The sequence below is a fragment of the Plectrocnemia conspersa genome, unplaced genomic scaffold, assembly GCF_051122295.1.
Source record: "Plectrocnemia conspersa isolate PC_06_02 unplaced genomic scaffold, ASM5112229v1 ptg000001l, whole genome shotgun sequence".
Taxonomy (NCBI): Eukaryota; Metazoa; Arthropoda; class Insecta; order Trichoptera; family Polycentropodidae; genus Plectrocnemia; species Plectrocnemia conspersa.
In genome coordinates, this window is record NW_028277165.1 from 4,645,001 (window position 1) to 4,668,805 (window position 23,805).

A 23,805-nucleotide genomic window follows, 5' to 3' on the forward strand; every position below is an offset into this window, starting at 1 on the left:
TACTTTGTATTAATCTACACATGTACACAAATCATAATCACTAGAATATGAATTCAGTACTACGATGTTAAAACATACAGATAACCACTTAAAAAATATAATTATTTATAAAACAACTAAAAATCCATCTTTGTGCACAAAAAAATGTATAGTACGCATTTATAAATGTATATATAAATTATATTTAATTTTAATAGTATATCTATGTGTATAGTAAATGAGTGTATTAATCATGTTTTATCTTATATAAATAAACATATGAAAACATCATATCCTTATCGACAAATATTTTTTTAACTCAACAATAAAATTAAACCGCATTCCGCATGATAAACTTAAATTCCCTTTTAAAGTGTGTTTCGCAACAGAAGTGCATATTTGGTTTTCTTCGAATTTCCCAAAGTATGCAAAGCATTTTTCGAAAGTGAGATCATTCAGATATGATCAATATTTTTTGTATGGGCGTTCTTATCGTAATGCTTAAAATCATATTCTTATTGAAAACTTTTCAACCATGAAGTAATAAATTTATTAAATTTGTAAAATATATTTATTTTATCTAATTATCAAAATATATATTTCATCATCCGTGTAAATAAGGATATAATAGCTTTTTTCTAATCATTGCATATTTAAATCGTAAACATAATTGTATTTTACGGTCGATCGGAAGCAATTAAGTTTTGTAGCACGGACGATCGAACCGAAACGGAAAAAGGTTTTGCTTCAAAAAAAATAAAAAAAATCGATTCTCCTACTAAATTTAAAAATAAATTATACTTTTTTATTATGTAACTTAGAATAATTTTTAAAATAAATATGTTTATCTGATATTTTTATATTTCTATATTACATACATATTTTATACAAAACAATAAACATTGCCATTACAATTAAAAGTAATTGTAAAATAAATGTAAATCTTTGTAAACTACGTACTTGCAGTATTGATTTTCATTGTGACGGTAAAACAGATCCCTGCACTTTTTATATATTTTTCTATACCTAATAGCGTCTGACATCTGTGTTTCAGTTATAAAACCGGATATATTTTAAAATAATAAACTTAAAATTGTTCTTAATTATATCATCGTTGTATTAATACAAATATTTATGATAAATAAATCATTAATTTATTATGCACTTCTTCGTTACATTATGCGTAGAATATAAATATTTTATATTATTTATAGATTTTTATTATTATTAAAATTGAATACATTGTTACAATAATAATAAAAATATATTTAATAATTTCAAACAAATTAATATTATAATTAAAGGGATGTGTAATATAATACTTAAAATAAAACAACATTTTCATTGAAAGAGTAAAAATATTAATTTAATTAAAAAAACATACATTTATGTAAATCAAATAAAGCAGTATAGTATAATAAAATATACATTCAATTTATTTGTTCGTATAATTGAAGTTATTTTATTTTATTTTTTTACTCCCGTTCCCAAAAAGCGTTCTATGCACGTAAAAAGGTATTGGCTCAAAAGCGCGCTGTTTTAGTTCACTCGAGACGATATTGTGTTTCATTTTTACGCTTATATTTGCCCGAGAGCGACAGAGACGCAATATAGCCTCGTTGTTCGAAAAATATAAAATCCCTGTCGGCGGAACGACGAACTAAAAATCTTCCATTTGTTACATTCTTACATAACCTGCAAATCGATTACGGAACATGCGCGGTACGATTGTAACACGGTGGTCGAAAAGTACATTATAATACAAAACTTTTGCTCATTATTGAAAACTAATTTATATCATAATAATAATTATAACTATGTGCATATATGCGTGGGTGCGAGTGAAAATGTATAGGTCGATATGAAATGCGCGTTGATGTTCTGAGTCATTCTTTATCTCTTGCCATCATCGCACTGTGCATACAACAATACTATTTAATCATCCAATGTATTTCTAAAAGACTAGATACAATATAATTGCGATTTTTTTTCAGTATCATATCGGTGTTTCTCCGAAACATTTTACAAACAAACATTTTACAAAATATTTATAGGAACGTTGTATAAATACACACTTTGCATTTTAATTTAATTATTAATTGAATTTTAATTTGATATGTTTCTGTTGTATTTTGTATATTTTTCATATATTTTGGTCAAGAATTTGGTTTTTAAAATAATTATATGTACATTTTTAATAAATGTTTTTTACTTCCTATAACTCTAATAATTCGGAAAAAGACCAAGATTTTAGAGAGTTCTTAACAAAAAAAAACATTAATTTAACTATATTATACTTGAAGGAAAAGCTCGAATTTATTACACATATATTAGCACAGCCCGAATTTATTACACAACTTATTATAAACCGGTTATTATAAAAACGGAATAAATAATTTTTTACTTTAATTTTCTTTTAAATGGCTACTACATAAAAAAATGTAGAGCTTCGATCCGGATATCCGGTATATTTGTCGAAACGAAAACTAGAGCTGAACCAAAAAAATATCGGGTTATTTAGGTTCGGTTCATGTTCAGGCATGTAGTCACAAAAAATACAAGCTAAATTATAACAAATTATAATTTTGCAATAAATCAATTTCAGTCATAAATAAACAAGTACAATCATCTAGTGAAACATTCAATGAAAAAGTAGACAATTTAGAGGATTTTTTTAAGAAGTAAATAATCTACAGATGTGGACATTGAATTCATATTGAATAACTTTAACCATGTTCATGGATTAGAAAGAAAAAAACTTATTTTAGAATTTTGAGAGAAAAATAACAATACATATCCTCATTTATATAAAATTGCGATAGTGGTTTTAGGAGCACTAACAACACAAGTTATTGTTGAAAGGACTTTCTTTAATGTTTATTTTAGTTTAAGCACATTGGAAGATATATCAATAATTAGAGGAAACTTTTATAATTTTTAATTATAAATAATTATACCTAAAATCTTGTATACTTCAACCATGAATATACGAATTTGCTGAGTTTACATGTTTCGTTGAATAAATTATATTGTTATCATATAGTTTTAATTATTATACCTTTAATTATTATTATTTATATTATATTATTGTATCAATTAATATAGTTTGCTTATAAACAATAGAACAAGTAAAATACTTTAAAATATGGTAGAAAATTAATTTTTAATACAAATAAAAACATTTAAAAAATAACCACTATTTTTATTGTATTTTACTGTCATCGAGAGCCCTTTTTATTTTTAATTAAGGATGTTTTTTTCAACTTGGTTAGAACGGAAAAATATTATTTAAGAGGCTCTTACAACATTTATATAAAAAATGAACTAACCTAAACCCGAATGAATTTAAAATTTTTAAACCATTATGGAAAATTTCTAGTAGAAAAACTATCATATGTTTTTATTTTTACTTGCCACTGCTTTATTATTTGCATATTTCTACGATGCCTTGTAATAGTCGATAAATAATACCCGAAAGACCTGGGTTAGAATACCATATGAACCTTATTATAATTTCTATCGTTTCTGGAAGATCGGAATTAGTAATTGTTATGAAATTTTATGTACGATCATTCATTACAGATTAGATTTTCTTATAATTTTATTATCTCACAGATGAATATCGTGATTAGCGTCGGCCGGTGAACGTGATTATTAATTAAAATTGAGCAAGGTCATACATATTTGTTATAATAATGTCTCTGTAATGAGCTACTTAAGCTCATGGAGAATATTATATAAACAATTTGTTTTATTTTTTTAGACTTTTATTTAATATTTAGTCTCGACTTCAGCGATGCACAATATACTTAGTTATTATTATTTTATTTTTTTAAGTATCTATTTCTCTTGGGTCTCGAATCATTTGAGTAACGGCAATTGGACTTTTTTGCAAATCAGAAACAAATTAAAAAGTCGTAATCGTTTGTTGTCATAATATTCACAAAATCGGCCATACACATATATTATTTAGTTTCACAAAAAAAAAAAAAAAAATTAGAAAAAATATTTTAAATATGCGAATTTCAAAAGTGTAATATTTCATAAGTAGTCGTAATTGTACGATTTTATAAGTAAAAATATTTATTAATAAAATAAATATTTTAAATCTAATTTTCATCAAGGCGAAAAGAATTCGTAAGCAGGGTGTAGTGTGTACTGGAAGCGACCAAGATGGCGTCGCGGTCGTACGCTCGCCGTCCGTGATCGTCGTTCGTCGGACGCACCTCAAAGCGCGCGCGCCACCCAGCTCTTTCCCGGGGAGCCCCTGCCATCGGAGACTCTCACGGTCGCCCCCTCAGCTCCGCCGAGGCCCCTCGAACGGCCTAGTCATGGTGAGCGCCGGTCGCCCTTTTTGTTTTGATATTTTTTATTATTTGTTTTTCTCGGGGGGCGCTCCCCTTCGCTCCCGGAGCGTCTTGTTGCGCCCTCGAGCCCCCTGACGCAGGTCAGCCTCGCCTGTGTAATAATTTAAATAAGTCGATCGCCGTTTTTTCGCATTATTTTCGCCTGTCAAAAATATAACCACGAAATGTGTCAAAAAGTGAGGTTATGCGACGGGCGGGGAACCTTCGAGATTTGCGGATCGATACCGAGGCGTCGGCGGATGCGCGTCGCGCCCCTCGTTAATTATTAAGACGGACGATCCTCCCCCGCCTTTTCTAATCAAAGATGACTAATATTTTTAACGATTGCGTTCGACGACGCAATTCGCGCACCTTTTTGACAATGTTCCAATTTTTTTCAGCCTAAGAAACATAAATACAACTACGACGAGGACAGTCCTCCGCCGGCTTCTGACGACGACTCTGACTTCGACGAAGATGACGACCCCGACAACTTGGAAGTTCCTGGTAAATATATACATTTTTTTATATTACTGACAAATATTACCTTTTTTTAAGATTGTTGTCCTACACTATCCCTTACGAATAGTTCTACAAAAAATATGTCAGAATTTTTATAGAACTATTTGTTCACCAAGAAGCTCTATTATCGCAGAAGTTACGAAGCTAGGAGCTTAAAAAACAATTCTGCTGCATCATATTTAAGTTATTATCATGGACTGTTGACATGCAGAGGCATACAATATATATTTAATAAAAATCTGATCATCGTGATATAAACCACCGGTCAAAAGTTTAAGACCAAACTATTTTTTGTTGATATTCCCTGTATAACTTGGATAAAAATTATAAAAAAACATTATATAAAAGATCGAATACATATTTATCAATAAACTTAAATATACAATTAAAAATAGTATTTTTGAAATGCAATATTAAAAAAAGCCATTTAATTGCCTCTTCATAAAATAATTCAAACCTTTTGAATAACACTGCTTGATTCTTGCCATTCTAATAGCTAAATGTATCAATGTATCGGTTGATATGCTAACCCGCTCGTTCTGTAGTCGTTCCCATAAAACTTTTTGCGAAATTGATGAATGTTGGCGAATTTTCTGATCAAGCTCAATTAGATTTAAATCTGGCAATTTGTATGGCCAAATCATATGTTTTAATATTCATTCTTTTATTTGTAGAAACCTGCATAATTTAGTAGTATTTGAGATTGTTATCCTGTTGGAAAATAAGACCTTTCCTGTTGAAATGTCTACCCATAGGTAGCACTTGCTCTTAAATTACTTTAAATTTTTTATTTAATCCTGTTCATTTTTACGAGGTTTTTAACTCTCGCCGCTGAAAAACAACCCCACGCCATAACCCCCACTTTGCTTTATAACACAATACAGCTAGTACTCATTTTTTCGTTGACTGTTCGTCTAACAAATACTCTCCGACTTGATCCAAACATTTCAAATTTTGATTCATCAGTCCATGAAACTTTGCACTGATCTTCAAGTGTCCAATTTTGATGACTTATAGCAGTCTTTACATTTTATCGTCGTAACAAAGGCGTTTTGGCAACAATACATCCTTCAATTTTCGCTACCCTTAATCGACTTTAACGGTGTACACTAATATTTTTGCAACACTTTCACTGTAAGCAAATTTCTGTTGCTGTAAACCTTCTACTTCGTTTATTTCAAATTATTATATGCTGATCTTGTTGTTATGATGTAATTCTAGGACTACCAGATCGAGATTTATCACAATTTAGTCCAGTATCTTTAAATATTTCAATAGCTTCGTGCACTGTGGCCTTACAAATATTTTATCAGCATTAACAGTCCAATAAGACGAAACTAAATGAAAAAAAGGAACAAAAATTCTTCATATTGTGATTTGTATAGTTTCGAATTCATGTAAATGAATGTGCACAGAAAAAAAATATAAAGTTGTTAAACTCCTCACCATTGCATATTTAACAGCTAGACCAAATTAGTCACAATTTACTCCAGCAACTTTAAAAGATTGTCCCTGAGATTTATTTATAGTCATTGGGAAAAGTAGTCCTTTTGGAAAATGCAATCTTTTAAACTTAAAAAAGACACCTTAGTCAGTATTTTTTAATTTTCTCTGGCAGAGGGAGGGATTTTCTCAGAACTAACCTGGTATTTTTCTTAAGGCAAAAGTTATTGCTGTTGATATGGTACTAGACTGAAAGTATATTTTTTGTAATTATCTGAAATAAACTGGATGTACTATAAATGCTGACCATTAGCTGACTTTCATAAATTAGAGATTGTGTCAAAGAAGTGCTTGATTTGTCACAAATAAATAATTCAACTCCACTCAAACCCATTATTTTTATCAGTTATAATGTATATTAATAATTCAAAAATAACACACTAAATTCTTAGGTGGCGGTAAAACGTTGGCAGCTGCGGCTGGTCTGCCAGAGAAGCCCAAAAAACCGGAACTGCCGATGATAATTCACCATGCTAATTCTTCAAAAGCAATGGGTAAGATTTATTTTATTTTATATAATGTATCATAAAACAACAATCTAAACATTAACAACATTTTAGGTGCAATGGGACCACCGTTCAAAACCGTCGTAAAACTACAGCCTGGTCTGGTCACCAAAAATAATATAATGCCTGGCTATGAGATAATCAAAAATCAAGGTATATTTAGTGTCTGTTATACAATTTTGCTGCTATGGAACTATTTATTTTAAGATGTTAACACTTTGTGGTACACAATTACATTTTGTTATATTCAAATGAGTTGGAATGCAGAAAATGAGAGATCGGTAATATACTTAAAAAATAGTCAGCAAAGTTCAGTTATAACGATACACATACACATGTGCATTAGTTTCTAATGCGTTCCGAATATTTTTTAATTAGATCATCATTAAAATATATTAATGATTCAATTTTTTTGTATTTGAGTTCGAGCAGATAATTAACATTTTGCACAAACCTTCGTATTTGAACTATTTCAACCTTTACAGTCGTTTCAGATATTTATGGAAATAATCAGATTAACCCCTGATCTTGGCACGTTTGTGAGCCTTCTTTTTGTTCGCACGAATGTAACGTTCAAACTCCATATTCATTAGTTATACATCCTCAAATCTTCATTGTTATTGTTGTAAATAAAATGGAAAATTTATTATCGATACAAGTATAGCTTTAATTTATGAATTCAAAAAAATTACTTTTACTGAAAATTATGTAACTTTCTATTTCTTATACTTACTCATCAGACTTGCCTTTGAAGTCCATTACGCCTTTAGATACATTGCTTTCTATAATGTTTTTCTTGATATCTTCATTTAAATCATTTTTAACATGAAAATATAAATAGAAAATCAGTCATGAGATTTTATTTTGTTATGCATTTTTAAAACAATGTAAGTCATATATTTAGACCTAAGTATAACGGCAATTGATAGATCTATTATATCAACATAGTCTGGTCAACTTACTGCTTGTTTTAATAGTTACAACTTGACCACACAGTGTTAACATTTTTTAATAAAGATACCATTTGGGATATGTTTGTTTATTCTTTAATCCATGTTTAATGTTATATGTCCATTTGTAATATGGGTCAATTAACTAAGTGTTCATGTATGTATGTTATACAGTCTCTACTCGTTGAATTTTAGAAAAATGTGTTACATTCAATGAATACTGTACTTGTTATCTATATATTGTTGGCTTAGAAATAACTCCATTTTAATTTATTTTGTATTAGTATCCTTTGTTTACTGCTTTCATGCAAAATTTAATTACTTTTAAGTGAAAGAGATGTATTTGGATACAAAGTATTCAAATCTAAAAATGTGTAATACTTGGGGGGTCAGCATAAACTAATAATATTTTTAAAACGGATGTTTCCCGATGATATAAGTAAATTGATGTTTTTGTGTCTATATATTATTGTAATATGCATGTACCATTCATCATCAATATTTTATTAATTTGCGTATAACTGTTTTATGCCCTTGATCCAATATAAAGAACAGTCGTAATGTAATTTGTAAAGAAAAGAGATGATTGTTTAAAATCAAAAATTTTATAAATGAGTATGATAAAATAACGCAGCTGGAATGGGCGGCGGAGTGCCAGGGATGTCTCAGTTCTTGAACATGCACGGGGGATATATGCCGCCACCCGGCTCACAGCCCCCAATGTCGAACGCAGCTAACTTCAACGCTGCAACTCTCCTCGCGCAGAGTGAGTTCAACGTTTTCCAGGCCGATTCGTATACACCTACATAATAATATCTCGCCTATTATAAATAAAATAATTTACTATCTTTCGTTTCTATCGTAGCTGTTGTATTTTTTTTACTTTGCGTATTTATACTTCACACTCGTAAGGTTATAATTATACTAATTTTAACGGAGCACTCGAATCTGAGACTTGGTAGTGTTTCTTGGTTGTTAAGTGAATGAGGATATCTTTTTTATTTATTATACTATATACTAACATTATATACTGCATGATTTATATTTTTATTCTACTAATTTTTATTTAAATCATAGTAATAAGTACTCATTTTTTTAAGTCGAATTTCACTTCAGTTCAAAAGGAGTATACTAATTAATTTAATAATAAGTAACTGTCCAATATACTTAGAAGTATGAAACTATCTCGATCATCGTAATAACTTTTTATATATTTGAACACATATAGATACAGGAGGGTGTGAGTTAAATAAAAAAATTATCGTAATGAAAAAGATCCAAAAATACATTATTTTTCATGGCGATGTGGAGTGCAGATCTATGACTTATTATATACCTGGTGATTTTCTTTCACAAGACTTTCTGCAATGGGCTAATGTCACAATTTAGCGTGTCTTGGCTTGATCAAGAAGAGTGCTACAGAACTTACGCCATTTTGGATTTTTTACTAAAACGAAATGCAGACCTCTGCTCCTTTTTGATGTATGTTACAAGAGTGACGATTATTTTAAGCTACTGCTTTGCCTTTATGTTGCATGCCTGATTCGTACTGCTATCTATCAGTCACTCTTATATATAACACTGCTGCTGATTTACAGGACAATAATGTTTTGAATATTTATCACACTTTTAATGTTTTCGTTTGACTCACCTTCGTATAATTTATATTTTTTGAATGTCAAGCAATTTACAAAAATATTTTATGATCATAAAAAGTAACACCAAAATTGTCAGTATGGTATGAGTATCAGGTGCGTACGGTGAGATACTTTCCCTTTCGCTCGCTTGCGTGTTAAGTGACGAAAGTGAGTGAGAGATAAGGGTGTGCATTCCGCAAAGGGAAATTATCTCACCGTACGCGCCTGATGAGCATCAATAAAACCATGAAATAATTTGAAAGTGTATTAGGTATACGTTTGTTCAAACTTGATCAGTGAATTTTCAACCTTGCATAAAGGACAGAGTATAGATTGACTTGTTCTTCTTTGGAACTGTGGAGTGGTTATTGTATAAGTTTCTCTAATAATTATTTATTAATTTCATAATATTAAAAACGTGTGAAAAGGTCAGTGATAATAAGTCTTAAACCGGTGTGCTGTTATTGTATAAACGCTTTTAATCAATTGGACTGAGCCATCACTGTCGTTTTTATATTTGTATGAATTGATAATATTATGTGTATTATTATACTCTAATCTATTTTTAATAATTTTCATTATAGTGGAAATGGCCGGCATGGGAATGGGAATGAATCCTTACTTATTGCAAAATTTAAACCAGATCCTAAATCCGATGCCGATTTACGGAGGAAATATGAGCGGCGGTGCTATGAACCCTCATCTGGCAATGCAATGGGGACAAGGAATGTTAAATTCCAAACAACTCTGGGCTGAAAATAAGGTATACCTCATCAACCAAGTGTTTTAAATTCAATGTTAAATGCTAATCTATTGAATTTTTAGATGGTCGGCGAAGAGGAAGAAGTGGACGATGAAGAAATGGGCGTCGCTGAAACTTATGCTGATTATATGCCTTCAAAACGTAATTAACATTTTAATTTACATAATATATTTTATGGTGAATGATGTAAATCTTATGGCAATTGTTTGATAGTGAAATTGGGCAAGAAACATCCTGATCCAGTCGTCGAGACTGCTTCATTGTCATCAGTCGAGCCTACGGATGTCTTTTACAAAACTGTGATACCTGACGATACCATAAATTCTGGTAGATTGAGCGCTTTACAGTTGGAGGCAGTAGTTTACACTGCTCAAGCGCACACTCATTTGTTACCGGACGGCTCCCGAGCAGGATTTCTCATAGGTAGGTTTACAATATCACTGCAATCATCTAATGTTGAAATGTGAATAATAACAAATGATTGATTTTAGGTGATGGTGCCGGTGTCGGTAAAGGTCGTACCATAGCTGGAATAATTTTTGAAAACTATCTGAGGGGCCGGAAGCGAGCCATTTGGATATCTGTTTCTAACGACTTGAAATATGACGCTGAGAGGGATTTGAAAGATATCGGCGCAAATAAGATCGAAGTCCATCCTCTAAATAAGGTGGGTTGAATGTAAAAATGGCATAATTAAAAGTTTTTGTCATTTTTTTAATGATGTCATATTGATTTTTTCAGTTTAAATATGCCAAAATATCGTCACCAATAAATGGAAATGTTAAAAAAGGCGTCATATTCGCTACGTATTCTGCATTGATAGGCGAATCTCAATCGTCCATTGGAAAATACAAAACGAGATTGAAGCAATTGCTTCAGTGGTGCGGAGAAGATTTCGATGGATGCGTATGTACTTTTTAGAAATATATTAGTACTAGTGTGAATATTTTATGATGGTTTATAAATTTTAGATCGTTTTTGATGAGTGTCACAAAGCAAAAAATCTTTGCCCCGTTGGTTCTTCGAAACCGACCAAAACTGGTCTAACGGCTTTAGAACTTCAGAACAGACTTCCTAAGGCGCGTGTCGTTTACGCTTCCGCTACCGGTGCTTCGGAGCCTCGCAACATGGCGTACATGGTCAGATTGGGCATGTGGGGTGAAGGTACGCCATTCCCCACATTTATGGATTTCATATCCGCCGTCGAAAAGAGAGGCGTCGGTGCCATGGAAATCGTAGCTATGGATATGAAACTACGAGGAATGTACATCGCAAGACAGTTATCGTTCCACGGCGTAACCTTTAAAATCGAGGAAGTGCCTCTTACGAAGCAGTTCAGGGAGATGTACGATAAATCTGTGGAACTGGTAAGATATATTGTTATAGTAAATAGAGTTGTATTAAGTTACTTATATTTTTTTTTATTTATAGTGGGTTTTAGCCATGCAAAAGTTTAACGAAGCCGCCGAGCTTGTGAACGCTGAGAATAAAATGAAGAAAACTATGTGGGGTCAATTTTGGTCATCACATCAAAGGTTCTTCAAATATTTGTGTATAGCAGCTAAGGTAAATCATGCTGTGATCGTGGCGCGAGAGGCTGTGAAATGTGGAAAATGCGTCGTGATCGGTTTGCAAAGTACCGGAGAAGCTAGGACTTTGGAACAGCTCGAAAGAGACGATGGTGAATTGAACGACTTTGTGTCTACTGCCAAAGGAGTGATGCAAGCTCTTGTGGAGAAGCACTTCCCAGCGCCGGATAGAGATAGAGTGCAGAGGATATTAGGAATAGATACAAAGAAAGGATCAGTTAATAATACGGTTAAAAATAACAACGGGCAAGATGCTGCTAACAAAAGGAAGACTTGTATGTATACTTGAGATCTAATTATGTGTATCTAGATTTTTTGTTTTTATAAATAATTGTAATATTTTGTAGCACCGAACAATAGTCGTTCTTCTGGAAGATCGGTTAAAAAACCAAGGAGATATTCGTCGTCGTCGGAATCTGAACCTCCCACTCCAGCTAGATCCCCTTCGCCCATTGCCATCTCAGATTCAGACGACCCAGACAGTGCCAATGATCGTGATTCCGGTAGCGATAGAAGCAGTGATTTCAATCCATTCTACGGTGGAAGCGATAGTGATGACGGTTAGTATATGCTACATCATTAAAAGCATGAATAGATTGAATATCACCAGCAAATATTTGTTATAGATCCTTGGGTAAATCGCAATAAGAAGAAAGCCAAAAAATCTAAAAAAACCGTACCGCCAAAAAAGAAACCGCCACCATCGACACAAGACAAAATACAAGAAATGCTAGGACGTAAACCAAATATCCCTGCCGCCCCCCCTGCCAAAATCACAGTGAGTACCCCGACGGGAAGTATTACGGGGACTCCTGTCGGAACCAACGGCATTTACCTCGGTCCGCCAAAACCAAACGCTCCACCCCAAGACGCAATAGCGAAAGCTTGCGCTATGAAAGAAGAACTGTTAATAGCCATTGAAAAACTAGGCGAAAAGTTACCTGCCAATACATTAGATCAGCTGATCGACGAATTAGGTGGACCTGAAAATGTGGCTGAAGTGAGCATCTTGATATTTGAGGTATCGCACAGTAATGCGAAGAATATAAATAACCTATTGTTGTGTGTTTGTATTGCAGATGACTGGTAGAAAAGGTCGTGTTATACAGACTGAAGAAGGTCAAATCTTATACGAGAGCCGATCTGAAAGCGACGTTCCTTTAGAAACACTCAATTTGACTGAGAAGCAGAGGTTCATGGACGGGCAGAAAGACGTAGCAATTATTTCCGAAGCCGCTAGCAGTGGTATATCATTGCAAAGTGACCGAAGGTATAATTTTGTTTGCATAGTACTTTTATTAATATATTTAAAATAAATCCTTTTAATAATATTATTATTTCAGAGCGCACAATCAGCGGCGGAGGGTTCACATTACTCTAGAACTTCCATGGTCGGCAGATAGAGCTATACAGCAATTTGGTAATTATTGTTCCAAACTACAGTCATTTCTGTAATTCACGTATTAATCAATCGTTTCTATAACAATCCAGGTAGAACACATAGATCTAATCAAGTGAACGCACCCGAGTACATTTTCCTCATATCTGACTTGGCTGGTGAGAGAAGATTCGCTTCCACTGTCGCCAAGAGATTGGAATCGCTGGGTGCACTGACGCACGGTGATAGACGCGCCACTGAAACCAGAGATCTATCCCAGTTCAACATTGACAACAAGTACGGACGCACCGCTCTGGAAGCGATAATGAAGGCCATAATGCACACCGACAGACCACTCGTTCCGCCGCCGCAGGACTACCAGGGTAATTTCTTCCAAGACGTGGCGAGCGCCTTAGTCGGCGTTGGGCTGATCGTCAATAATGAGGTCTCGCCGGGACACGTGTCGCTAGACAAAGTAAGTTATCTTCCGACATATAAAGTAAGCACTCGATTGATATACACATTTCGAGACCCTTATTACAATGTGACTTGTGTGATCCATTTAGGACTACAATAATATATCGAAGTTCTTGAATCGAATCTTGGGCATGCCGGTGGAGTTGCAGAATAGACTGTTCAAATATTTCACTGACACTCTTCAAGCTATCATCGGCCAAGCGAGACGGTCTGGACGGTTTGATTTAGGTATTCTGGATTTGGGAGCCGCCGGGGAGAGTGTGAAGCGTATTAAGCGCGTCAGATTCATGAGGAAGCACGCAACTGGTGTGGCTCCTACAGAACTTCACCTCTTACATGTAGAGGTAATTTTTTTATTTAATTTAATTAATATTCATGTTTTATATAAAACATCTTATAATAAACTATATATTTTAGAGAGGCATGAGTTGGCAAGAATCTGTGGAAAAATGGGCAGAATTGACGGGATCTAAGGAAGGATTTTATCTATCTCATCAAGTTCGCAACGGCAAACAGACTGCGATTTTGGCTGTGGCTTTGGATAATCCTGTTTTGAAGAAAATGGAAAAAGTCTCAAAGAAGGATCAGATGTATCAAATTTATAGGTGAGTCCATTTAATAAAGCTATACAGGCGGCCCTCGACTTTCGCACATAATTGGTTCCTGAAAATGTGTGCGAATGTTGAATGTACGAAAGTCAAGGGAAGTAAAAAAAATTGAAATTGTGTGTATTTTAAAATATTTATCAAGTAAATATAAGATGTTTAAGAGGCGTTTAAGAGACACGTTTAAGTGGGGTTTGCGGGTGTTTCCTTTGAAAAGTTATCAAGAGTCAACTGTTTTCCACTATTCTTTTTCTTTTCTTCATATAGTATTTTATAACATGCTATGTTATTATTGATCGCCCCACGCACTTGAGATATGCGTTCTTCATTGGGATCACAATCTTCCATAATATTTAAAAATTTGTCAAGGTGTGTGAAGGCTTCATTCATATTTTTCGTTGTTAAAGAGTTTTCCAAAATAAACCTGTCTCATCTACATTAAATATTTGGCTAGAGGAATATTCTACATCTTCAATAATTTTGGATAATTAGGAAATAAATTCTTTTGCAGCATCTTTATCCGCATCAGCCGATTCTCCAGTAAATTTAATATTATGAAAAGAATACCTCATTTTAAAATTGTAAAACCAACCGTTACTTGTTTGAAAAACCGTGTTAAAATATTTTTTTAATCTATCCTTCCAATTTTTGTGCAAACTAAGAGCTTTTGCTTGAATAATTGAAATACTCAGAGGGACATCTTTTTGCTGTTGGTCATCGATCTACGATGACAAAGATTTTCCACTTCATCCATGTTTTATTTTTGCTGTTTTTTTGGAAATATATCTTTATTTTTCACAATTTTGAACGTATTCTTTAATTATATTTTTATTTTGCAAAATTAAACATATCGTAGACCTGTTTGTATCATACGAACGTCCGATTGAAGCAAAAGATTCACCGATATCAAAACGTTTTTTAAAAAATTGTTTTTTTTTTATGTGCGAAATAGCAAATTGTGCGAAAGTCGAGGGCCGCCTGTATGTGACATGTCTGAATTTAAATAATTTTAAATATTTATGATGAACAAATACAGTAAATATGGCAAGTAAAAAAATCAGACCTGTATGATTTTTTTTATTGAAGATATTCTCTATGAGTTGAAGTAGTTCATTATTAACCCTTCACCAAACTTTATCTTTGATGATTGATTATAATTATATTTATATAATACTCACCAATTCCGATCTCCCAGGCACAATAGAAATTTTAAAACACCAAGGTCTATGTGGGATTTGAATCCAGAGACTCGTCTTATCGTACTCGGTTACCAAATACTTTATAATTTCAGCTTCCTCATTAGTTTCAACTAACTATAGTTTTTGAATTTTCATTAGGTTATTTCGTTTAGGTTAAGTTTGGGTTTGTACAGCAAATGGATGTTTCGCAACTGTTACAGTGAATGTGTATTTTTCAGTTAAGTGATCTTTTCACTAGTATAAATATAATTTTACTAACTAAAAGCTAGTTAAAATGTATCAAATAATTGATTTATCATTTCACTGGTCAATATCAGTAAAACTGTATTTATGCACAGCCCATATGTTTGAAAATTTTGACCTTGACTTGTGTCGCCCTACAACTATTTTTTGAAACGAAATTCACTGGTGGCATTCACAACTGCCACTTGAAGACTGGTGATGTTCACAACTGTCACTTTAACACCTAATCAACGGGTCATTTTTTTTTTGTTGCGTGGTGGGTAACGATGGACTGTTTCGCGAGAATTACGCGCACCACAGAGTTACAACAAATTTTAAGGATCATCCTGATTTAGGGGCGTCTTTTATATCTCTGTTGCCTGATTTGAATTGTCGAAACCAAAACTGACATCTGTTTACTGTCAGAATTGTCCCATAAACTTTTGTAACGAGTTCAATGGCTATGGTGGCATTCATGCCAATTGGGGACATTTTACTCTTAACACTTAACCGGCGGGTCGTTTTTTATTCCCGCGTGATCTGTAAAAATGGGCTGTTTAGCGAGAACTTTACTGTCAATAAAATTATATTTTCACTGGTGATAATCATTCACTGTAACACATATAGTTATCTTAGTGGCAAAAACTAAACAATCCTGTATCTACCAAACCATACAAATCAGTGTTAAAGAAATAAGTCAATTATATGCAATTACATGGAATTAACTAATAAGTCATATTCGCGAAATTCACATTTCTTTCATTTTACACTGCATTATTATAGCTTAAAACAGGTAAAAGTGTCGATTTCAGAACACTGAAATACCAACAAAAAAAATCACAATCTACGTTTCTATTATCGATACTGTAATGTTCATCGTTGTTCCTAAAATGTGATTATCAAAAAAGAATAAACTGATAATTGCAATAAAGTAAATTACCAACTCATTATTTAGCACAAGATTAACCGATTTCTCTCTTACAGACCAAATACTGGATTACAAATTAGAAACGAATCATTAGCCGAAATAGAAAAGAAATACAAGAAATCATCCTCGACGGAAGCTGAGCATCCATGGACCAATCAATACGAATCCAGTGTCACCACTTGCTCTCACGCATATTGGCGATCTAATTGTAGAAACGTTTCAATGGGTATCGATTGCGAGGTATTTATATTTATTTACAATTATATTTTAACCATTAGGTCCTAATGGCTATTTATTAATTTAGGTTGGTTTACGGCGGAGAAGTTACCACGTATTATCGGGGTCCGTGTTATCCGTTTGGGCAAGAGTCGAAAACGTGCTGAGCACTAGATCTTCCCTCAACAAGATGCAAGTGATACGTCTTAAAACGACAGAGGGTCTCAAAATTGTCGGCACGCTCATACCCAAAAATTGCGTTGAGCCTTTAAAAGAGGCGTTGTCTGCTGACGCTGAAAAAGTGGACGAGGAAACGTTCGATTGCGAGATTAAGAAATAAACATTCAATGTGTAGTGCACGTCATTCCGGGACGTTACAGTGATGAGATGAAAAGTTCCTTGATTATTATTTAAAATGCGTCTTTACGTAAGGATGTTTTTATCATTATTTAATGTTAGACCAGGTATTGTAATAGTTATTATTATTGATAGACTTATAGCTTAACGTTGCACAGTTGTAATGAAATAGATCTCTGTTGTATTTTTTTTTCAACAACCTTGCACAATACCAAATCGAGTTATGAAATACAATGTTAGTATAGTGATTAATCTTATTGATGTGGAGTATCGACGATTGCGTGCAGCTGTTACTTAAAGACGAACCACACGGTCTCTATTTTGGTTTGTTGTAGAAGTGTGCGCATATGTAAATATGTTTTAGAGCAGATCGTAATCTCTGTTATGATTTAACGTAAGAATGTATAGTTGAAATTGTACATAAAATAGTTTTTTAACGTCCCGTTAATGATTAGTTGAGTATGATTATTTAATTATATAATTTACTCGATAATATGTGATATTTATGTTTTCGTAGAAATTATCTTTCTAGTTTCACGTAATTAATAACCTTTACGTGTATAATTTAAACTGTACTTTCGTTATCGTTTCATAATTTGACATGCCAATTTTTGTGTACATTTTTGGACTGCTGAAACCGTTTTTTTTTTTAGTAAGTCGGTATTGGGACCATCGTTTGACAAATTCAGAAATTGTCGTCAGATCTGTTCAGATAAGACGTGACACGGCATGTGGTATGTAATACTGTAAAAACACAATTTATCAGGGTATTTCTAACTATTGAAAATAGTTTGTCGGTATATTGAACGTATCAATATGTAAAATATTTTTAAGGAGTTCGTATCGTAGTGATTTAATATGAAACGAAGCACCGTAATGACATGTTTATTTCAGATTCTTTAAATGTACATCGAAATTATGTTAAAACTTGTCGCTTTATGTTATTCTATTAAACAATCAGCTGTGATTTTATGTTTTGTCCGTTGCAATACAATGCGTGAACTATGTGACGACACACAATATGTTATTTTATTAAGTACGACGGAAAACGTTTAGTTCTTTCTCGTGGTGTAATATTAATCCTTATTTTTTTATTTAAATGAATTTGTTTACAACCCTGATCAGTGTGTATGTTCGAGACGATGAAATGCAATGTATGAGAATTTTAATTTAAGTTTTTTTTACAATAAACTGTCGTTTTTGTTAATATTTTCTTTTATTTATTTCTTATCTCTAGATTACGACTATGAAATTTTATGTATACCTTTTACTTTTGGTGAAACTTTTGTGCATTTTATATGTGTAAAACTGTATACTACTGATTATTCTAATAAACTCTAAAAATATACTTTTTTATACTATATACTACGTACGTTTTAAGCGGTACACTTACTAGTAATCGATAATGAACCTTTGTAAATATTCAAAGTATCAATAAAAATAATAAAAAAAAAGATATATTATTTTATGCTTGAACTACAACCTTGTATGAACTCGATGCAGATTTTAATAGTTTTAAAAACCATTTGCTTAAATTGATTGTGAGACTTAATCTAGCCTTAATTTAATAAAAATTCAGTATCAGTGTGGATTTATGAACAGGCTGTGGTCCACTTAATTTTCTTATATAGAGCTCCCGTATGGGCTGACTCCATGAGGGTGGAAAGAATGAAGCTCATGCTGGCCAGAGCTCAACGGAGAAACGTGTCGAGAGTGCGATCTTAGCTATATCTGGAATTCTACCCATCGACCTGCTTGCTTTTGAGAAACAAGCAATTTACAATGCGCGAAGAAAGGAAGAAGTCGAAAAGTTGATCATGATCAGTGGCAAGAACGGTGGGATGCATCAGTCAAAGAGCATTGAATGCGCAGATTCATCGTGAATCTGAAAGCCTGGAGTCAAAGAGACACACAGGATACGGTTGTTTCGGCTTTAACCTATATAGGATAGGTAAGGAAACCACTCCTGGGTGCCATCATTGCGACATGGACGACGCTGCCGACATGGTCATCAGATTCCCAGCATGGAATGCGGGAAGAAAAAATTTTAAAGAAACTCTAGGCGAACAACAATTGTAGCCAGAGAACATGGTCCCCTCCATGCTCAGAGACAAAAATGTGTGGTCAGCTTGGCAAGAATTTGCATCGTGCATTATATCCAAGAAAGAAAAAGATGAGAGAAGCCGAAGAGCCCAACGACGAATAAGGATTTCTAGAGAGCCCATTATTTGAAAGGAGCGAAGACACATAATAGTGATGCAAGAGCACTAGCCTTAGGATAGCTGCCTTCCCAAAGTTTCAATGTGTGTAAAAAAGGCTAACTTGACATATTTCCATAATATAAATGTGTTTTTGATAAAAATCCCAATTAAAGGGAGGAAGGGGGTGGGAAGCATTTTCTATCTTAAGTCACTTATTGGATAATGCCGCTCTGCGATGGTGTGTCGACCGCATTTTAGTTATTTTATCATAGTTTCATTAATATTTAATTTTTTTTAATTTAAGGGGGGAGAAACAGATTTTTTATTTTATATTAATTTCTTAAAGTTTTTGATCTACAAACTCTTAAATTATTATAATATTTTTAGATTTCTATTAATAATTGATTTTTTTGCTTTGTTGTTTATATTACGCATTTTGGATAGTAAAAAACATTTTAGATTTTAATGGCCGTAAATAGATTTGTTATAGTCGAAATTAAAAAAATGATTTGTCAATGACGGTTGTCATGTTGGGATCGGATTTATCACGTTGGGGAATACACCCACGCCTCATTTCAACAGCCTGACCATGAAACATAACTGAAGGTGATACATTTTATCATTCCCTCTTTGCAGCATAATTTTCCCGTTGTATCGCATAAATTATTTAACAATAACTATTGTTTTCGTTTCCAGCGAAACCAAAAAATCGAAGATGCCTGAACATTTGGAGTTACAGCATCTCGTTGAATTATCAACCGGACGCGACGGAGCGGACATTAACCTTTACGAGAACAAGCGACCTTTGCTGAAAAGATGTCCTTTTTTGGGATTGATGTTGGCTACTCTATCGTCTCTCTTTTTCTCTTTATGTTCAGTTATAGTCAAGGGCCTAGTCAACGTAGATCCCATGGAACTAGCAGCGTTTCGATTTGTCGGCGTCCTTTTACCGACGATACCTGTCGTCATTTGGAAAGGAGAACCGGTCTTTCCTAAAGGCAGGCGTACGATGCTCATATTCAGATCGTTCGTCGGAACGTCCGGATTAATGTTGAGCTTTTACGCTTTCAGACACATGCCGCTCGCCGACGCGTCTGTCATTGTATTTTCAGTACCTGTTTTTGTATCGATTTTTGCCAAAATATTTCTTAAAGAGCCGTGCGGTATATTTAACGTATTATCTATCATATTGACTTTGATAGGCGTCGTTTTGATAACTTGTCCACCCGTTATATTCGGCGATCACGAAGAACACGCTAGTAAAACTAACGTCTGGGGAGCAGTCGCTGCATTTGGATCGACTTTATTCGGTGCTAATGTCTATATTATTTTGAGAGCTCTGAAAGGATTACATTTTTCAGTAATAATGGTTAATTTTGGATGTTTCGCTCTCGTTCAAACGTTGTTCGTGACATGGTTAATAGGTGGACTATGTCTGCCTCAATGCGGAATGGATAGATTGCTCGTTTTATGCCTAGCTCTATTCAGTTTCAGCGGTCAGATTTTGCTCACAATGTCTTTACAGATAGAACAAGCCGGTCCTATAGCGATAGCGAGATCTGCCGATATAGTGTTCGCTTTCATTTGGCAAGTCATGTTCTTTAACGAAATACCAAATAAGTACTCTATACTCGGCGCTATCCTCGTGTTATCGTCGGTTCTTTTAGTCGGATTGAGGAAATGGGCGATCTCTCTTCCTGAAAATTCCGTCATGAAAACCTCACTGGGCGTTTTGGCGAGATGAATTTGTAATATATGATTATATGTTGTTATTTAATTTATTAAGATCTAGTCATTTCGTAACATATCGCCAATATGGAAGAAGACAGGTGCAGCACAAAATTAATGGATTTTCAGAATAATTGGATATAAAATTTCATGTCTGCGAATTTAACTACTTAGTTTTTAAATATCAATACGTTATTGCTACTCATCTCAGTTATAAATTACTTCTATTAAGTTGTTGCACATGAAATAGCCGATTTTTTTAGTTAGATATAAATTGCTATATTTTTTAACTACAATTTAACAAGGATGAATTTGATAGCACTGCTTGTATCATAAATATTCTTTAATAATGGTATTCTTCATGCTGAATTTTTAATTTCCACTTGCATTTACAAATGTAAGACAAATAATGCATTGATTCTTTATAAAAACAGACTGTCACAATCACTATTTTCAATTTATATATAAATTATAACAATCAACTCCCTAAAACATAAAAATATTAATTATTTCAAGTGTTTTCATATAAAAATCTAAAAATATTTTATTTTTGAGTTGTTACCATCTTCTTCCAAACTGACGATATTCTACTCAAAATATAAGTGTGTCATTTTTATACAGTAAACTCAAGAGGCGACGTTTCATACGAAAATAACAGATTGTATATTCCGTCTATAAAAGATATCAAGTGAGCATTTGTCAGCATTGCTAAAGGTTCAACTTCCTGAACCGTTAGCAATTTCGTACGACGAGTTAGCAGCAATGACTACTTGTCGTGGCTGTTATAATCATTAATGCGTATTATCAAGATTCCAAGGTATTCATAGCTATCAACAACATTGGAATATACTTTTTTATATGTATGTTTGCAGGATTTTGTTCCTCCTGAGTCATAACTGATGTGATTTTTTCCTAGTCTTATTTTTCTAGCAATCGAAGGATTTAATTATATTACTTCCCGTACAATAGGTGGGTTTTTAAACTATGGTTTATATAATTCCAAGGTTTCGTGTAGGTTGTAAGAACAATGAATAGTTTTACTCGTTAATAATGGTCAGATCCTTAAATACACTAGAGTTTTATTGATTTTTTTATTATTAAATGCATAAAACATTATGGAGTGGGACTTGAAATCGCTATAATAAAATTTATTTTAAAGTGCTTTATAATATTTGTCTGTAATCCGTTTACGATTGCTATAAATATTAACCAAACTACTATATAATGCCAAATATTAGCATAATAATTTATTTGATTCACTGATAATTCACAATAATATATCGTTATACATATTTGTATTAACTTAGTACATAGCACTAACCGATCCATCATCTATAAGTCTTATTGCAACTATCGTTACGTTTTAAACTTTCGTTAGATGTATTCAAAATGACAATTTACACAAGTATTTTAGTATAACTTAATGAAAATTATTTTAGATTTAAATAAAAATACACACATATTATGAATAATGTGTGTGATTTACTCAGTGTGACTAACAATAAGAGTTTTTATATTATTTTTTATCGCCTTATGGTATGGAAATATACAAAAAAATATACATATTTACAATTGTTATTATAAATTAATTTTTAAAAATACATAAGTCTCGGTTTGTGAGATATATCGTAGATTGATTTAATTATAAATTTCAGCTTTAAATAATGTTAATTTTTAACGAGTACTCATCACGATATTAAACGCTTGTTGTATACTATGATATATTTTATCATACGAGTTTTAAAGAAATTGTTAATTAAATGGATGTTTGATATAATGAGATGATGGTCGACAAACGAAATTTTTGATAGACTGTTAAATATTTTTTTCTATGAGCAATTTTATTTAGTTGCGTATTGCTATATTTATTTTAGATTTTATGTAGAGTATTATTTATGTTACATTCATGTTTTTAATTTGTATTAATAAATTACACATAGCGATTTATTTCATGATTTTTGTTACTTATACCTGATCTCGTATGTAAATTTTAAAATAAATAATTATGCCACTATTGTGTTTTTTCTATCTTACCTATAGTTTTTTACAAAATCAAGCAAATAAATCTATTACTGTAACTTGGCAAGATTAAACCTAATACATTGCAACTAGTTACAACATTGAAATTAAAATAAATCTAGAAATTAGAAGCTTTTATTATATATGTAATCTATCATATATCGATAGATGTCTTTGGTAGTTTCTTTCTAAACCTAATTTCCATGATGCAAATTTAACTATGTTGTAAAAAACTGTAAGTACTCTCAAATTAAAAAATATTAAAAGAAATGTATTCTATGTTTTGTATATCTGATCTAAAATACATAAATATGTAACTTGTTTCTCGATTACAATGGTACCGCTGATAAGCTTCATGATTGCTAATAGAAAAAAAGTAGTAGAATATTGAGTTCTTTATACCGAAAAGCTAAAACGTCGTTAGTCATACATAATTATATTGTCTAAAATGTCGTTTGATATTAAGGAGTAAAGATAGAGACACGCGTGAAAAACTAGTTTCTGTTTACATTCAATACACTCTGCGTAAAAAAAACGCCCCGTGTGTGTTTATGTCTCTTCTCCCCAATATTTGACACGGGCTATTGATATTAAGTAACATGTTTTAATTCGCAATATTATATTTTTAAACGCCAGTGACTTATTGGTGAATCGCCTGCTTTACTTTACTTTACACGCCA

General features: G+C 32.7%; 2 protein-coding genes across 6 annotated transcripts; both read left to right on the plus strand.

The window, feature by feature from the left end:
* Nucleotides 1–4,127: 4,127 nt before the first annotated feature.
* On the plus strand, nt 4,128–18,382 carry sno (Protein strawberry notch). Of its 5 annotated transcripts, XR_015811380.1 has the most exons (22): nt 4,128–4,313; nt 4,727–4,832; nt 6,743–6,844; nt 6,911–7,009; nt 8,441–8,572; nt 10,028–10,206; nt 10,269–10,347; nt 10,420–10,629; nt 10,698–10,873; nt 10,948–11,112; nt 11,178–11,573; nt 11,638–12,070; nt 12,143–12,355; nt 12,422–12,795; nt 12,875–13,065; nt 13,139–13,215; nt 13,287–13,648; nt 13,740–13,994; nt 14,068–14,255; nt 16,661–16,844; nt 16,909–17,247; nt 17,831–18,382. XR_015811380.1 is itself a non-coding variant. In XM_088197505.1 (21 exons), exons 1-21 carry the CDS (start codon nt 4,311–4,313, stop codon nt 17,158–17,160), a joined length of 4,176 nt encoding a protein of 1,391 aa, XP_088053631.1. In that variant the 5' UTR covers nt 4,128–4,310; the 3' UTR covers nt 17,161–18,382. The 5 variants fall into 5 exon arrangements, 3 of the variants coding, with proteins under 3 accessions (XP_088053631.1, XP_088053622.1, XP_088053644.1); XR_015811381.1 differs by lacking the exon at nt 8,441–8,572; XM_088197505.1 differs by having other exon boundaries at nt 16,909–18,382.
* Nucleotides 18,383–19,868: 1,486 nt separating this feature from the next.
* On the plus strand, nt 19,869–23,120 carry LOC148238527 (solute carrier family 35 member G1). The gene is made up of 2 exons (XM_088191585.1): nt 19,869–19,984; nt 20,075–23,120. Exon 2 carries the CDS (start codon nt 20,094–20,096, stop codon nt 21,120–21,122), a length of 1,029 nt encoding a protein of 342 aa, XP_088047711.1. The 5' UTR covers nt 19,869–19,984; nt 20,075–20,093; the 3' UTR covers nt 21,123–23,120.
* The last annotated feature ends 685 nt before the right edge of the window (nt 23,121–23,805 follow it).